Here is a 16,807-nt window from a genome sequence, read left to right as displayed (position 1 = left end):
TATATAATCCAAAGACATGCAGGTAGGTTAATTGGCTTCTGTCCAAAATTGGCCCTAGTATATGAATGGGGACTTTGGATTGTGGGCTCTTTGAGGGTAAGGACTGATGTGAGTGTGCAATGTACAGGGATAGGGACAATTGTAGACACTCACTCAGGTTGAACTGGATGGACTGGATGGTCTTTATTCAACCTTACTATGAAACTATGAAACGATGTATATACATATGTATGCCCGCCCAAGCGCCTGACTTTCTTTACTCTGCTGCCATGGGCTCTAGCCCCAGATCTTTTGTAGACCTAGCAACGCCCCTGATTAGCGCAATGGCCTGTGCAGAGAAAAAGATCATCTACATTCCATTGTAGAACTAGGACCCCTAGTTTAGAGCCCGAGTTGTCACTGTCAGAGCTGGTCCTACAGTGACAATCAGTAACCAGCTGATCTGTTCCTGATTATGTGCTCATCATGTGCGGCCATTTATGAAGATTGCATTGGCTTGTTTGCAAACAAACCTACTGCATACCTCCCAACTGTCCCTGATTTGGAGCAATGTCACTCTGTCCCTCATTCCTCCTCATTTGTCCCTCATTTTGGTCTGATCTATATAGATGAATATAACCTTTCATCTAATTTCTAACTTGCTGCATTTGTAAATTCCAAAAGCCAATCTGAAGAAATAGTAGTGGTAGTGGTAAAAAAAAGCACTTGGGTTTAACCAATCTTGTTTTTTTTGTACAATTCTCCTTTAAGGGGGCGTGGCAAGGGGTGTGTCCTATGCCTGCATACTTTTGCTGATAGGTGTCCCTCATTCCCATCTCAAAAAGTTGGGAGGTATGCTATTTGCTGAGCTTTCACTTGTACAGAGGTACTCTGACAGCTGAAGCTGGTATGATGCAGCTCCCCCCTGTAAAATACAGTGTTTAAAATTACAGAGACTAATTGGAAGAGTTATAAATGATAATTCGTAATGTGTATAATAACAATTTTTTCCTTTTTTTTTTTTTTTTTTTATACAAATTCTTAATTTTTTTGCATAAAAAAAGGAAAATAAATAAATAAACTACTCTTGTATAGGGGGCTCCCCCTGCACTTCAAGGGTTATCACACATTGATGTGACTGCTTCATGCTTCGCAATGTACATGTAGTACCATCGGCTACATACAGTAAGTGTCACTGTGTTTCTGCAGCAGTCCAAGCAATATCCTGCCTGCTGCCTGAACTAGTCAGGATGAGAGCTCTCCAGCAATCAGGAGAAGCCGTGTATTTTTATCAGTGAATACAAGGCTTCCTCTTATTGGTGGAGTGGCAGCTACTGTGGATGATTTCACGAAAGCTGTATGTCTACTTTAAGGCTGCATTCACGTCTCAGCGTTTTGATTTGCGGGCAGATTTGTCACGATTCTACCTGCGATTTCAAAGTGCCGAGATGTGTATGGCAAAAGCAGAAAGCACATTTGAGATGCCATTCATTTGAATGGCACCAAAAATCGTACTGCGGTTTTGGCACGATATATCACACTGCAATCGCGCCAACCAGCATCGTGTGAAGCACGTCGCCCAAAAGTCACTCCTGAACCTTTTGTTGAGTGACAAGCTTCACGTGATTCGTGTTGCCGCGATTGCAGAGTGATTTATCATACAACAATTATGGCAGAATCACAATGCCATTCAAATGAATGGCATCTCAAATTTGCTTTCCGCGACTTGTCATTCACACCTCGGCGCTTTGAAATCCTGGGTAGAATCTCTGCAAATTTGCCCGCGATTCAAAACACTGAGATTTGAATGCAGCCTAAGTGCTTGTTTTGTCTAGGGTTCCAATTAAAAAACTGTTTTACCTTATCACTTTCTCCCCCAGGCTTCATTGTCTCTGAGCAACCAAACTCCCAAAGCCAGTTTCCTTTGGTGCTTTGTGCATCAGCTCCACCCTGACATCATCAGTGTTGCATTGGAAGTAGGAACCAGGGGAGGACTGACAACTCATGGGGCCCCCAGGCAATAGGAGATTATGCGGCCTCCGGGCAATCAGAGATTATGGGGCCACACAGTATACACACACACAGTATACACAAACATGTTTCTATTGGCTGACAAGGTACTGGAGAGATGGGGCAGCTATAATCTCAGGATTTTTAGACCAAAAGGATGTCGGTAAGGGACATTTCAGTGACAGATGTAAAAAAAAAAAAAACTGATTTATACATACTGTCCCTGGTTTTACTGAGGCTGGCAGCCCTGATTTGGGCCCCCTAGTGGCCCGGGGCCCTCGGGCAGTGCCCGAGTGGCCGAATGGTCAGTCCGCCCCTGGTAGGAACCATTAGGGCCCACCCACAATATAAAGTGATGGATGGAAGACGAGAGTGACAGCTAATGGGGAATAAGTGATATGGTAAATAAAACTACTTTTTAACCCCTTTATGACTGCATAACATATTCAACATACAGGAACTGGGCTTTAGTCCTGTGCCGCATATATGTGTTCCTGTTTGTCCTGGAAGCGCAGTCGATCACGCACTTCCAGCAATGAGACCAGAATAAAGTTGCAAAATTGATCCTGGGCATTAAGGTTTGTTTTGACCTTGGCCATGAAGGGGTTAATGGTACCCTAGGCAAAAAACAGCATTTTTTTTCAGCCCCGGATGATTTTACTCCCTTCCTGGACAGAGCACATTTTGTGATTCGGCACTGCATCGCTTTAACTGACAGTTGCGTGGGCGTACGACGTTGCACTCAAACTTCTTTTCCCCACAAATAGAGCTTTCTTTTGGTGGTATTTGATCAACTCTGCGGTTTTTATTTTTTGCGCTATAAACAAAAAAAGACTGACAATTTTGATTAAAAAAAATCTATATTTTTTTACTTTTTGCTATAATAAATATCCCCAAAAAATATATAATTTTTTTTGTCAGTTTAAGCTGTTACGTATTCTTCTACATATTTGATACGTATTCGTCTACATATTTTTGCTAAAAAACATGTCACCTTGTGTGCAATCCTAGATAACAGGACCAGCTTCTTTTGTGTACGGCGATATGGGACTTTCCTGTTCTACCTTAACACACTGGGACCATGTAAACAAATATGTGGTGTGTTATAAAGAACAGAATATTCCATTCCGTTTAATAGGTGGGTGGAGCTTTTACAGTAACACGAAAGTAATCTGCCTTTCTTTCACTTTCGTGTTTTTTTTTCAAAAGCAAAAATAGTTGAAAGACAAAAGCAGCAAACCTGAGCAGAGAACATCACAGTTCTACATATTATCTACAATCCCAAGGTATGTTTTTATAATCTACGCATGTTATGTTGTGTGCTTGTGTATAGTATACATGTATGTTGTTTTAGTATATATTTATATCAGTGTTGGGTGTGGTTGTATAATTTAAAGGCCAAGTTCACTTTTAAGAAAAAAATTATAAATGCACATAATTTTGCAGGGAAAAAATATGCATTTATTATTTTTTTCCACAGGAGCCTGCAAAACATTGCACCCACGACCAGTGAATGGTGGGTGCAATCAGGTCCAGATTTCCCACAAGGCCACTGAGGCCAGGCCTCGGGGTGGCGCCGTATGCGCTGCACGCAAATCGGCCAGAAAATCCCCACTTTCTGTCACAGACAGTCATTGGACAGCCGGCATGAGCACCACGCAGTGCCAGTGCTGCTTTTTATTTGATCAAGGAGCAGGCCGTGGGTGGGCGGGGCTTTGAGCTCCACTGACACTCTGGCCCCGCCCCTTGCTATGCTGCCTGCAAGCAATCGTGATCGGACTCGGAGGAACAGAGGCCTCGATAAGAGGAGTCTGACCGTGGCACGGAGTGGAGTGGGGTCAAGTGAAACTAGCAGCAGCAGTGTGGAGGAATTGATCAGATTCGGAGCTGAGCTGGCCAGGAGGACAAGGTACGTCTTCTTTCTCCTCCCCTGGCTCCCGCACCCCATGTGTAGAACTGGAAAAGTAGAACGTTTTAAAATTTAATGGGCACACTGGCTGCATTTGATGGGCACACTGGCAGCGTTTGAGGGCACAGTGGCAGCGTTTGAGGGCACAGTGGCAGCGTTTGAGGGCACAGTGGCAGCATTTAATGGGCACAATGGCAGTGTTTAATGGGAGCAGTGGCAGCGTTTGGCACAGTGGCAGCATTATCGATCATCTTTGGGTCAAGAAAGACTGAACAGTTTAGCTTTACTTGCCATTGAGTCAGAACTTTTAAATACTTTGTCCTACGAAGATATTATCGATGAGTTTCCCAAAAGAAAAGTTAGAACTAAAAAATTGTAGGGAGTTTCTTACTGCTATAATTTTTAAAAGGCATTTTCTGCATTACAGAGTATTTTTAGTCTGTACATTTAAAGCCAGTTATGTTCAATGTTCTCGTGTGTGGAGATATGTTTTTAATCGTTCTATTGTAGCAGTCATCGATAAAGGACGAGAATGGTGGTGTTTGAGTGAGTGCGTGCGTGTGTGTGTGTGTGTGTGTGGGGGGGGGGGGTGTTATTGAAGGACCTGGCCTTGGGGCGGCAAAGGGAGTAAATCCGGGCATAGGTGCAATGCTAGACTCCTGTAGACCCCATCCTCCATCTCTCTGCCTATATCTCTGTACACAGCTGTGCCAATTTTAAATGTCACTGTGGCTGTGGGGGAGAGGAACCCCCCGCACACTGTCACAGGATGGGGGCAGTGGGTATGTAAAGTGGGTGCTTAGGAACATGTTACACCCTAAACAGGAAAGGTGTGCACCCAACATCACCTTAAATATGGGAGTAACCGGTAACCTGTTCTTAAAGGTGAGCATAGTTAACCTTTAAGCTTGTAGAGCAGCCTTTCTCAACCTTTTCAACACAGAGGAACCCTTGAAAAAAATGTTGTCACAGAACACCTGCTAAAAAAATTACTAGATCTGCAACTCATGATACATGTGTGTGATGGTTAGTGGGAAGAATGCCCCTTACACTTGTGAATATTGGGAAGAATTCCCCTCTTACAGATAGCTAAAAAGATCAATGGTGTCAGCGGGAACTTATCTGAGGGGCAGAAATTGCTCCTTGCTCAAGGAATCCCTAGCAACCTCTGAAGGAACCCTGGTTGAGAAACCCTGTTGTAGAGGTTCCATTTGTGTTGTTTGGAAAAATGATGGAATGGAGAAGATACATGACATATGCCACTGATCGTGAAATGATTGCTGTGGTTGCAGCTTCTTGGTAACTGCCGTCCTTCTAAATTTTAACACCCAGTTTACCAGAATTTGTGTAGAAAAAAAATAAAAATACAGCGTGTGGCAGTTCTGTGAATATACCGTGGTAGGGCCCAATCCCACCAGGTAAGTTAGGACTGTGCTGGACAGCCTTGTCCAGTGCAGTCCCACCACAAGAAAATGCAAAATGCCTTGTCTACCATATAGCTAGTTCACACTACCCAGTGGTGTGCACTGAAAAAAAAAAAAAAACAGTAAGTCTCCTACATACGAACAAGTTTTTTTCTGAGAGCGTGCTTGTAAGTCCAATTTGTTAGTAAGTTCAACAACATTAGCCTAGGTACCCAACTAATACAATCAGCTATAAAGTACTGTAATAGATTTAAAATACAGCAATATTCACATGAAGAATGATACTGTACTACTGCACTCTGTACAGTACTGTACAATAAAGTACACAAAAGCACAAGCACTTTTAGAGGACGCACATAAACACATGAACTAACTTAAAGCGGAGTTCCACCCAAAAATGGAACTTCCACTTTTCCGGGTCCTCCCCCCCTCCGGTGTCACATTTGGCACCTTTCAGGGGGGAGGGGGGAGCAGATACCTGTCTAATACAGGTATTTTGCTCCCACTTCCAGGCATAGATGGCGGAGCCACCTGTGGGTATCTACGTCACTTTCAGTGCCTTCTCCGCCCCCCCCCCCGCTGTCTTCTGGGAGACACACAGGACCCAGGAGACAACAGAGACCTGATGGCGGCGTCAGTACCCGATAGCTGAGGGATAGATCGGCTTCGGGTGCTGACATTGCGGGCGCCCTGGACGGGTAAGTGTCCTTATTTTAAAAGTCAGCAGCTGCAGTATTTGTAGCTGCTGACTTTTTAAAAAAAATGAAAAATCGTTGGACCTCCGCTTTAAATGATTGGAAATGCGCATCTTAGAAAGTTCACAACTTGAAGGTTCGTATGTTGGGGAATTACTGTATGGCATGCAGTACTTTGTTTCAACGTAAAACAAAACAATATAAAGTTGGCGCACAAATGAATGGTCTCTTTAAGAGCGTTTGACTATCTCGTGGGATGTTTGTTTAAAATAAATGTCCTGTAGATGGTCTCAATGTGCGGCTGTTAACCCATTATGGACTTGGCAAAAAATGGATGCAGCAGAAAAAACGATCAAAAACAGCGCATCAAAGGGACTAGTAGATTGATGTGAAAAAGACTTTAAAATGTCATTTATTAAATGTAAAAAATGTAAAAAATGAACACAGACATCTGATCCCTGCAGGATCTCAAACACATAAAAAACACCAATCATAAAACGGACAGATGTTTGATAATGAAAAGCTCCTCAGATCTCTCAATTATAACTTTGGAAAGGTCAAAACCAAAGACCAATGTGCACAGCTTTCGAATGCCTAATGAATGCAATCAATCATCTGAAAGAACCCAAAAAGTCAGTGTAAACGAATGGAACAACGTTCCTAGGGACACTCACTTCATAGGTGTTCAATGGGCTGCAGAGCTGATGAGTCCAGTCTGATGACCGAGGGGGAGGTGTTTATTTCAGCTCCATCTGAAGCGTTCGGCTTGGAGGCAGAGGTGTAATGCTGCACGCTGGGTGGTGAGGATCAAGCTTATTCACCAGATGATATCAGCTGTACACATAGGCAGCTTGGAGAACGCTGCACTGCTTGCAGTGCCGCTTGTCCGAGCGGCTGTGGATCACATGAGAGGCTTGTCACGTGGAAGGCTGTGAAGGGGAAGGTTGCTATGCCGACTCTCCTGCTTACATGTTTCGCGCTCCTGCGCTTTGTCAAAGCATGCAGTACTTTGTTTCATCACAGCACAGTGCTAAAAACGTAATCAACAACCTTGCACCACACTGCTGCCAGTAGAAGTTAAGGCAGGACTTCATCGGAAGTAGAGGTGACCTGTCCATAGGGGATGAATGGGCACTGCCCCCCCCCATCCATGCGTCTGGCCCCCTAATATGCATGCGGGGAGCTGCACGCATGGATTTCAATGGGGTTTTTTTTTAAGCATGTGATTAGAGTCTGAGGCTCTAATTGGCTAAAAAAAAGAGTGGACTTGGGGCGCAGAGCACTGCACCCCAAGCCCACCCACTTGTGTGACAATAGCGAATTAATATTCGCTATTATCTTCCTGATTCTCCTTCCAGCCAATCAGGAAGCAGTACCCGAGGCCTGATTGGCCAGGAAGTCTTGGGACTAAGATAAGGAGGCCTCTGATCACCGCCGCATTTCTGTCTGTCTCCCGCTGGGGGAGAATCGCTGCACTCTGGTCCGTTTCCCGCGGTGGGGGGAATTGCTGCATTTCCGTCCTTCTCCTGTGGGGGGCGGGGTGGGGGGAATCGCCGCAATCCTGTCTGTCTCTTGCAGGACGAGGAGGGGGATTGTCGCATTCCTGTCCATCTCCCACGCTGGGCTCATGCACAGATGTAAGCGCAGGCTCTGCCTGGCCTTTGGATCCTGGCAGAGCCCGTTGGCATGTCCGCACACGTGCAGGTGGTTTGCCACACACATGCAAGGACAGGGAGGTTTTCCCACTTCCCTGGTGGCAGTCTTTGTGCATGTGCAGGAAACCCCGTGTATGTATGGATGTCCAGGGCTGCATTAGTTTTATTTTTTTCCCCTCTGTTTTCACCTGATCGGGCCAGTAACATACCCCCTGTGTTAGAGCACCCCTACTCTGCATGAAGGAGCAGGAGGGGAGTGTTAAATGTACTAGCAGCTTTAAATACACTAACACATGGAACCCAAACTCCAGCTAGGACCCCTTTCACACTTCTACGACCTGAAAGTCATGCAACTTTGCCGTGACCTAAAGCAATGCCTATGTAACTTTGAGGTCTATGGACCTCAAGTCGCATCAAAGTAGTATCTGACCAAAGTAGTACAGGGACTACTTTTGAAGTCGCTGCCACTTGAACTCGCACATATATGAATGGTAATCATTGGAAATCATGGGGTACGACTTGTCGGGCGACTTTGCAGTCCCAAGTCACAGGACAAGTCACACAAGTGTGAAAGGGGCCTCAAACTTTATAAGCAGTTACAGTAAATATTTTTTTTTCCTTTTTGGGATAAATATTTTACATTAATAATAAAAAACAGATCATTGTAAGCACCCCTGCCAGTGGTAAATGGTTTGTCTCAACTTTCTAACTGCAGCATCTGCAGGACAGCTTGTCCTGGTAAAAAACAGACTTATTGGCCAGATCACTAGGTGAAAAGAAAGAAAGACTAAAAAAAGAAAATAAATGCAGCCACTACATCTAATAATTGATGACCTGCAATATAATAAATGTTTGTTTTTTGGGTTTAATATTACTTTAACCTCTTCCCGTCCGCGATATAGCTGAAAGACGGCTGCAGCGCAGACCTAATTTGTGCTCGAGCAGCCTGTGCGCCCCCTGCAGGGCACGCGCAGTGCACTCCATGATTACCGAGTCTATGAGACTCGGCTGATCACAGATCGGAGTAAGGGGTTGCTCCCGACCCCTTACCACGTGATCAGCTGTCAGCTAATGACAGCTGATCATGTGATGTAAACCAAGCCAGTAATCGGCTATTTGTTCTCCTCATGCTGGTACCGTGAGGAGAAAAAAAAAGCCGATCAATGGCGGCTGTGAGTGGGACATCATTCCCGATTGTGGAGAGTCTCTGCAGAGGCTTCTGTGCCCACCTGTGCCACCTGCCAGTGCACAACAGTGCCGCCTACCAGCGCCACCCATAAGTGCTCACAGTACCACCCATCAGTGCCCATAGTGTCACCTATCAGTGCCACAGTGTCACCTATCAGTGCCACAGTGTCACCTATAAATGTCACCAATCAGTGCCTCATTACCAGTGCTGCCTATCAATACCACCTACCAGTGTCCATCAATGCCACCTACCAGTGCCCATCAGTGCCACCCATCAGTGCCACTCATCAGTGCCACCCATCAGGGCCCATCAGTGCCATCTTATCAGTGCCTATCAGCGTCGCCTTATCTGTGCCTATCAGTGCAGTCTATCGGTTCCCATCAGTGTAGCCTCATCAGCGAATATCAATGAAGGAGATAAATTACCCATTTGCAAAATTTTATGACAAACTATGAAACATGTTTTTATTTTTTTAATTTCTGTCTATTTTATAAACCCAAGAGGTGATTAAATACCACCAAAAGATAGCTCCATTTGTGTTAAAAAAAATATAAAAAATTTAATTTGAGTACAGTGTAGCATGACCGCGCAATTGTCATTCAAAGAGTGACAGCGCTGAAAGCTGAAAATTGGTCTGGGCAGTAAGTGCCCTGTAAACAAGTGGTTAAGGAGGCTCTCCGGACAGTCTGCTACATACAGTATGTATGACTAGTATAAAAGGCACATTTTTTTAACATGTAAAACAATGATATGAGAAAACCTCAGAGGGGAGCATGCAGGGTTGCACTCGGAGGAAAATACAGAATGACAGGAGAAAAGAAGCAGAAATTTGAAGTTGTTGCCCATGGCAAATTATCAGAATTATAATGTAATATTTTCAGAAAACGAAAAATGAAACTCAATCGCTCGTTTATATTGGCGACAATTTCGTGTTCTGTTCCTTGTTTGCTGTAAATGCATCAGCTCTCCATGTAATCACTAGGAGGTGAGAATTTCCCTTGCACTTTGTCCCAGCCTATCACACTATGGGCGAGGTGGCGGCTCACTTCTTATGTGTACACTGTATGGAAATCAGGAACTTTCTTTTCCGGCATGTCTTACATACCAGCTGCTGGGAATTTCCCAGTCTGGGAAGAAACCTAGAATACACCTTAAAAGGAATCGTACACACGATCAGAAATTCCGCCAGCAAAAGTCCGATGAGAGCTTTTGGTCAGAATTTGTGACCGTGTGTATGCTCCATCGGACTTTTGCTGGTGGAATTCCTGCCTGCAAAAAGACCGAGAGCAGGTTCTCTATTTTTCAGTCGGAAAAAGTTCCCATTGGAAATTCCGATCGTCTGTACCAATTCCGACTGTGATACTTATGTACATGGGAGGAGTCTGTGATACGTATGTACATGGGAGGAGTCTGTGATACGTATGTACATGGGAGGAGTCTGTGATACGTATGTACATGGGAGGAGTCTGTGATACGTATGTACATGGGAGGAGTCTGTGATATGTATGTACATGGGAGGAGTCTGTGATACGTATGTACATGGGAGGAGTCTGTGATACGTATGTACATGGGAGGAGTCTGTGATACGTATGTGCATGGGAGGAGTCTGTGATACGTATGTACATGGGAGGAGCCTGTGATACTTATGTACATGGGAGGGGCCAGTGATACTTATGTACATGGGAGGAGTCTGTGATAATTATGTACATGGGAGGAGCCAGTGTTACTTATGTACATGGGAGGAGTCTGTGATACGTATGTACATGGGAGGAGTCTGTGATACTTATGTACATGGGAGGAGTCTGTGATACTTATGTACATGGGAGGAGTCTGTGATACTTATGTACATGGGCTTTTTTCCTTCTTTATTTTTAAGATTTCAAACATACTTCTCTCACGTTGTCATTGTTTGGGGATTGTTTGTAGAGTTTTGAGGAAAATTATGAATTTAATCCATTTTGGAATAAGGCTGCAACATAAGAAAATGTGGAAAAAGTGAAGTTCTGTGAATACTTTCCGGGTGCATTGTATGTGTAGGGCCGCACCGGCCACATCAAGGCACCCCAGTTTACTCCAGCTCTTCTTGTGCCCCTGCTGGGTTTCGTGGGCATCCCTGTACATTTTAGGAGAGGTGGGCTCCCTCCAGGCATACCTGCCTGAGCTTGTTTGGCTGGGCTTCTCTTATGGATCACAGAAGTGCAATACGTTTTGCACGTCACAGGAATCAGTCCAGGCACCACGTCATCACCCAGCCGTGCCATTCTGTACAACTGTGGCAGCTGGTCGGCAAGTGGTTAATCAGCACAAGGAACAGTACTTCCATTCAGTGAGAAGTGTCCCTTGTGCTGGTGTCTTTATGGAAATAGCAGGTGGCACTGATTGGTGGTGGCACTGACAATGACAGGTGGCACTGATTGGCGGTGGCACTGGTTTGCACTGGCAGATGGCACTGGTTGGCGCTGGCAGGTGGCACTGATTGGCGGTGGCACTGGTTGGCACTGGCAGATGGCACTGGTTGGCACTGGCAGATGGCACTGGTTGGAACTGGCAGGTTTCACACGGAGCACTCTGTTACTGAAATGTAACAGAGGAGCTATCAGAATTGAGCTTAATGTCGGAATGGGCGGGACCCGGCCGGGGTGGGCAGGACCCGGCCGGAGGGGGGCGGGACTCAGCAGCTATCAAACACCAGCCAACGATTGGGCTGCTTAGGAAAAGGGGCGGGCCACATACACGTAGCGGCCCGCCCAGATCCCATTGGTGTTTGATAGCTGCTGGGTCCCGCCCACCCTGACATCAAGCTGAAATCTGACAGATCCTCCTCTCTCCGTTGCTTGTCAGCTTCACACACTTAGCGCGGCGCCGCTGAGTGTGGAGGAGGGGGGAGGACGGTAGTCAGTGTTCATGCTGCTGCATGTCTGGGGCATCAATAGTGAGTGGGCTGGTGGCAGCTTAGGCGCCAGGTTGCGATTTCTGGGCGCATTGGCGACCTGGCACCTGGGGTTTGTCGAGCCCTGGCTTAAAGTATATCTAAAGCCAATACATCTTGGAGTTTTGGATAGAATAGATAGGGATTAGAACATCTGTCAAGTCTTTATTGTGCCCCCGTTGAGAGGGTTCACCCTCCCTATTTGTCCCGTTTACTGTTATCGCCAAAAGTGAAAGTAAAAGACATTCTAAATTTTGTGTTGTCCCCAGAACAGTAATGCAGGGGAAATCTTCCAGTGGGGACACTAGTTCTGGTGACGACCATGGATTCCCTCATTTTTGAGGGTCTTCCTCTCACTTTCCCCATTTCACTATGGGGCAGGAAGTGAAGGGAAATCTCTCCAATGGGATGCAGATGGCAAAAAAAAATAAAAATGACAGGGGGGTTAAGCCTCCCTTACTATATCCAACCATAACAGGGTAAATCAAAGCCCCAGAGTTGTTATAGTCTTCAAAAATGTAGGTTTTTGTTATGTGCACTGCACTCTGAGCTATCCTTATATGTAGAGTGCTGCAGCAGAACGGTGTCTATGATCAACACTAGGGATGAGGTTCGGGTTTGCTGCTACCATGGGCTGAGGATAATCCAGTGGGTTTGAGATTCACTTTTCTGGCAAATTTTTGTGCATAGGCCACCCAGTACAAGCATAATGCATTGAACTATGGCCAGAAGGCTTAGAAGGGCCAATATAGGGGGCAATTGGATAAGCCACCACCCTTACTATTATGCCCCATACACACGGTCGGAAATCTAAAATTTTCCGACAACAAAATCCGATCTGACTTTTTTGATTGTGTGTAGAGAATTCCGAGGCACAAAGTGCCACGCATGTTCAGAAAAATTTTGGAGATGAAAGCTATTGGCTACTGGCCTCTACATAGTCCCGTCGTACATTTTGTACGTCACCTCATTCCAAACGATCAGATTTTTCGATAACTTTGAGCGATCGTGTGTATGCAAGACAAGTTTTGTCCAAAATCCGTCGTAAAAAATCTGATGGATTTTGTGGTCGGAATGTCCGACCATGTGTATGGGGCATAAGAAGGGTGTGCACAGAGCAACCATAGTGTCAGAATAACTGAACCTGCTTTATGGAAAGGATAGGAAAAGCTGACAAACTTCATAGAGAAAGAGATTCAGGTAAAGGTTGGAAACTCTACTGTGATTTCTAGCTATTTGGGCAATCCCCTTTTACTTTTTTTATTATTTTTTTTATTGGGGATTTTTTTGTCTTTCATTTTAATTTATGGTTAATTTGAGGTCAGTGTTTTTTCAGCTGCTGTCACATGCATAGAAAACATTTTTGTTTTTGCTGCATGGCTTCCCTTTAAAAAGGTGCTTTTATTTTGGGGGTGGTATTTTGGGGTCATTTATTTTGGGGGTACATTGCCTACTATTTGGTTGTATGTTGTTATGGCATTTAATAAAGCTATTATTGTAGGTCAAACTGCTTTTTTTTGCAGCAAGCCTTACCTTACCTTTTGTTTCAGGAGGTATTATTTTAAAGTGTTCAAGGATTTCCTTAAAAAAAAAAAAAAAAAAGAAGAAATCGAATCATATAATATAAAAAAATAAGAATTAAAATATATATTTGGTGTGAACTGACCCTAAATGGTGTTGTTGGCTGTATCTATGTTTTATTTGTTTTTTATTGTAAACTGTTTCAGTGTGTTATTGGAGACGAAGCGGTCATCATGTGTGAGGTGGTGGTTTGTGATACATCTGTGGCGCTGAAATTTGGAAGAATCACAAATGAAAAGACGGACGCCATAGTAAACCCAACCAATGCAACGTTGGATCAAAACACTGGTAAGACTTGTTATACGCTAAAATCTTGTTATACGTGTTTTTTAGGTGGTTTTTAGAGTATGGCTTATGACTGGTAATTAGATGGCCTTAGCAGACAAATAAGTACATAATATAATGCTATATGCTATTATGATAATGCTTTTCCATCTTACTGGACATTGTCTAAAGTAGGTTTTATAGTTAAAGTAGTAATAAATCCTCAACGTTTTTTAGCTTAACACATTAAGCACAATAAAAAAGGGCATTACTTTCAAAAGGAAAAGATCCATAAGCTGCACATCATGAAGCAGACCCACGTGCATGAAGTGAGATCAATCAGTCTCCAGGCTCCAGCCAACGCGTTTCGCTCTGCCCCTTGGAACTTACAGTATAACTCAAGGCAATTTTATTTTAGAGTGGAAAGTGATTAGAAAAATTGTCAGTTTTTATTGATATTTGTGCCCACTCCCAAGGAAATTCACCCTCTCTACAGTGAGGGGAAAAAAGTATTTGATCCCCTGCTGATTTTGTACGTTTGCCCACTGAAAAATAAATGATCAGTCTATCATTTTAATGGTAGGTTTATTTTAACAGTGACAAAACAGTATACCAACAAAATTATCCAGAAAACCGCATTTCAAAAACGTTATCAATTGAATTGCATTTTAATGAGTGAAATAATTATTTGACCCCTTCGCAAAACATGATTTTGTACTTGGAGGAGAAACCCTTGAGGTCAGATGTTTCTTGTAGTTGGACACCAGGTTTGCACACATCTCAGAAGGGATTTTGTCCCACTCCTATTTTCAGATCCTCTCCAAGTCATTAAGGCTTTGAGGCTGAGGTTTGACAATTTGAACCTTCAGCTCCCTCCACATATTTTCTATGGTATTAAGGTCTGGAGACTGGCTAGGCCACTCCAGGATCTTAATGTGTTTCTTCTTGAGCCACTCCTTTGTTGCCTTGGCCATGTGTTTTGGGTCATTGTCACACTGGAAGACCCATCCACAACCCATTTTCAATGCCCAGGCTGAGGTAAGGGGATTCTCATCCAAGATTAAATTGCTGTGAAGTTTCTTGTCCCCTTAGTAGAAAAACAACCCCAAAGCATAATATTTCCACCTCCATGTTTGATGGTGGGGATGGTGTTCTTGAGGTCATAGGCAGCATTCCTCCTCCTCCAATAACAGCGAGTTGAGTTGATGCCAAACAGCTTGATTTTGGTCTCATCTGACCACAACACTTTTACCCAGTTCTCCTCTGAATCATTCAGAAGTTCATTAGCAAACTTCAGACGGGCCTGTACATGTGCTTTCTTGAGTAGGGGGACCTTGTGGTGCTGCAGGATTGGCTGTCATATGATAGAAATAGATGACACAAACAAGCAAAATACACAGGTGTTCAAATAGGCAATCAAATGGGTAAAAAACGACCACAAACCTCAAAGCTGGTCACAAACATCAAGATTACTATATAGCAAATATATATATATATATAAGGAAAAATAAAATATCAAAACTGCAAAAAATTGCAAAACAACATTGTTGATTTATTCATTTAAGATAACCAATGTAATTATTATTATTAGTTCATTTAACCACATCAGCCCCGGAGGGATTTACCCCCTTCCTGACCAGAGCATTTTTTGCGATTCGGCATTCCGCCAATTTAGCTGACAATTGCGCGGTCGTGCAATGTTGCACCCAAACAAAATTTGACACCCTTTTTTCCCACAAATAGAGCTTTCTTTTGGTGGTACTTGATCACCTCTGCGGTTTTTATTTTTTGCGCTATAAACAAAAAAAGAGCGACAATTTTGAAAAAAAAACTATATTTTTTACTTTTTGCTATAATAAACATCCCCCAAAAATATGTAAAAAAAAACTATTTTTTTCCACAGTTTAGGCCGATATGTATTCTTTTACGTATTTTTGGTAAAAGAAAAAAAATCACAATAAGTGTATATTGATTGGTTTGCACAAAAGTTATAGCATCTACAAAATAGGGAATAAATTTCTGGCATTTTTATTTTTATGGCAGTGAGCTGCAATTTTTATTGGGACTGCGACATTATGGCGGACAGATTGGACACTTTTGACACTATTTTGAGACCATTGACATTTATACAGCGATCAGAGCTACAAATAGCCACTGTTTGCTGTTTAAATTACATGGCAGGGAAGGGGTTAAACACTAAGGGGCAATCAAGGGGTTAAGTGTGTTCCCTGTATTTGTTCTAACTGTGGGGGAGGGGGTGTACTCACTACAACATGACAGCGATCACTGCTCACGATGACAGGGAGCAGTAGATCCCTGTCATGTTGCTAGACAGAACAGGAAAATTCCTTGTTTACATAGGCATCTCCCCGTTCTGCCTCTCCTCACTGCAATCGCGGGCCGCCGGCTAACATCAAGTTCGCAGGACCTGCAGGCATGCTGCTGAAGTGTGCGGTGGGCGTGCCCACTAGGCGGCAAATTCAAAGGGATGTACGAGTACGCCCTTTTGCCTGCCCGTGCCATTCTGCCAATGTAAATTGGTGTGCGGCGGTCGCCAAGTGATTAAAGTGACCAATGTATTTAACCACATAGAAAGAAAAAAAAAAGAAAAAAAAAATGTAAGTGTGCCTGTGTGTGTTAGCCTAGTCAGCATAATTAAAACCAATAAAGTTTATTGAGGAAAGAATTTAAAACAATGAATCTATATGCTCTAGTACAGGAATTAAAGCTAATAAAGACAAGACACCCCAAACCACAGATATAATGGGAGCACATTAGCGATCGGTTTGTTACTGTGTACCATCAAAGATTTAAAGCAATGTGTGCCATCTATATATGTAATAATCAATGTATATGATGAGAAATGCATGAATCATTCCTACCTTGATATGACCAACATAAAAATGTATGCTACATAAAAAGGTGTTTTACATAGGAGATTAAATAATAAAAGGATAAAAAATAAAATGGTGAAATGGAGAAAGAATGACAAAGAAAAATAAATTGAAACATTATAAAGGAAAGGACAAATTACTCATAATAATGGGTGATGTCTCGTCTCATTCAAAATTATTTTCACTATTATATATACTGTTATAAAACAAAATATCACTGTTATAAGCAACCTTTTTTTTTTTTTAGGAATGACATCCATTCATCAAGTGTCTATTAT

General features: G+C 43.3%; 1 protein-coding gene across 3 annotated transcripts in view; it reads left to right on the top strand.

The window, feature by feature from the left end:
• The window catches only part of LOC143923812 (protein mono-ADP-ribosyltransferase PARP15-like), an 85,725-nt gene that overhangs the window by 26,277 nt on the left and 42,641 nt on the right, over window positions 1–16,807 (top strand). Inside the window, exons 2-3 of one of the 3 annotated variants that reach the window (XM_077447724.1) lie at window positions 3,199–3,274; window positions 13,508–13,659. In XM_077447724.1, the coding sequence (XP_077303850.1) occupies window positions 13,545–13,659 (115 nt within the window). In that variant the 5' untranslated portion in view covers window positions 3,199–3,274; window positions 13,508–13,544. Of the gene's footprint in view, window positions 1–3,198; window positions 3,276–3,731; window positions 3,899–13,507; window positions 13,660–16,807 lie in introns of those variants that run through there. The other 2 variants (XM_077447722.1, XM_077447723.1) reach the window with 2 other exon arrangements.

This window comes from Lithobates pipiens, unplaced genomic scaffold, assembly GCF_037356315.1.
Source record: "Lithobates pipiens isolate NorthernLeopardFrog02 unplaced genomic scaffold, aLitPip1_a1.2 Scaffold_22, whole genome shotgun sequence".
NCBI classification, from domain to species: domain Eukaryota; kingdom Metazoa; phylum Chordata; class Amphibia; order Anura; family Ranidae; genus Lithobates; species Lithobates pipiens.
This window is presented reverse-complemented; position numbering and strand designations above follow the sequence as displayed.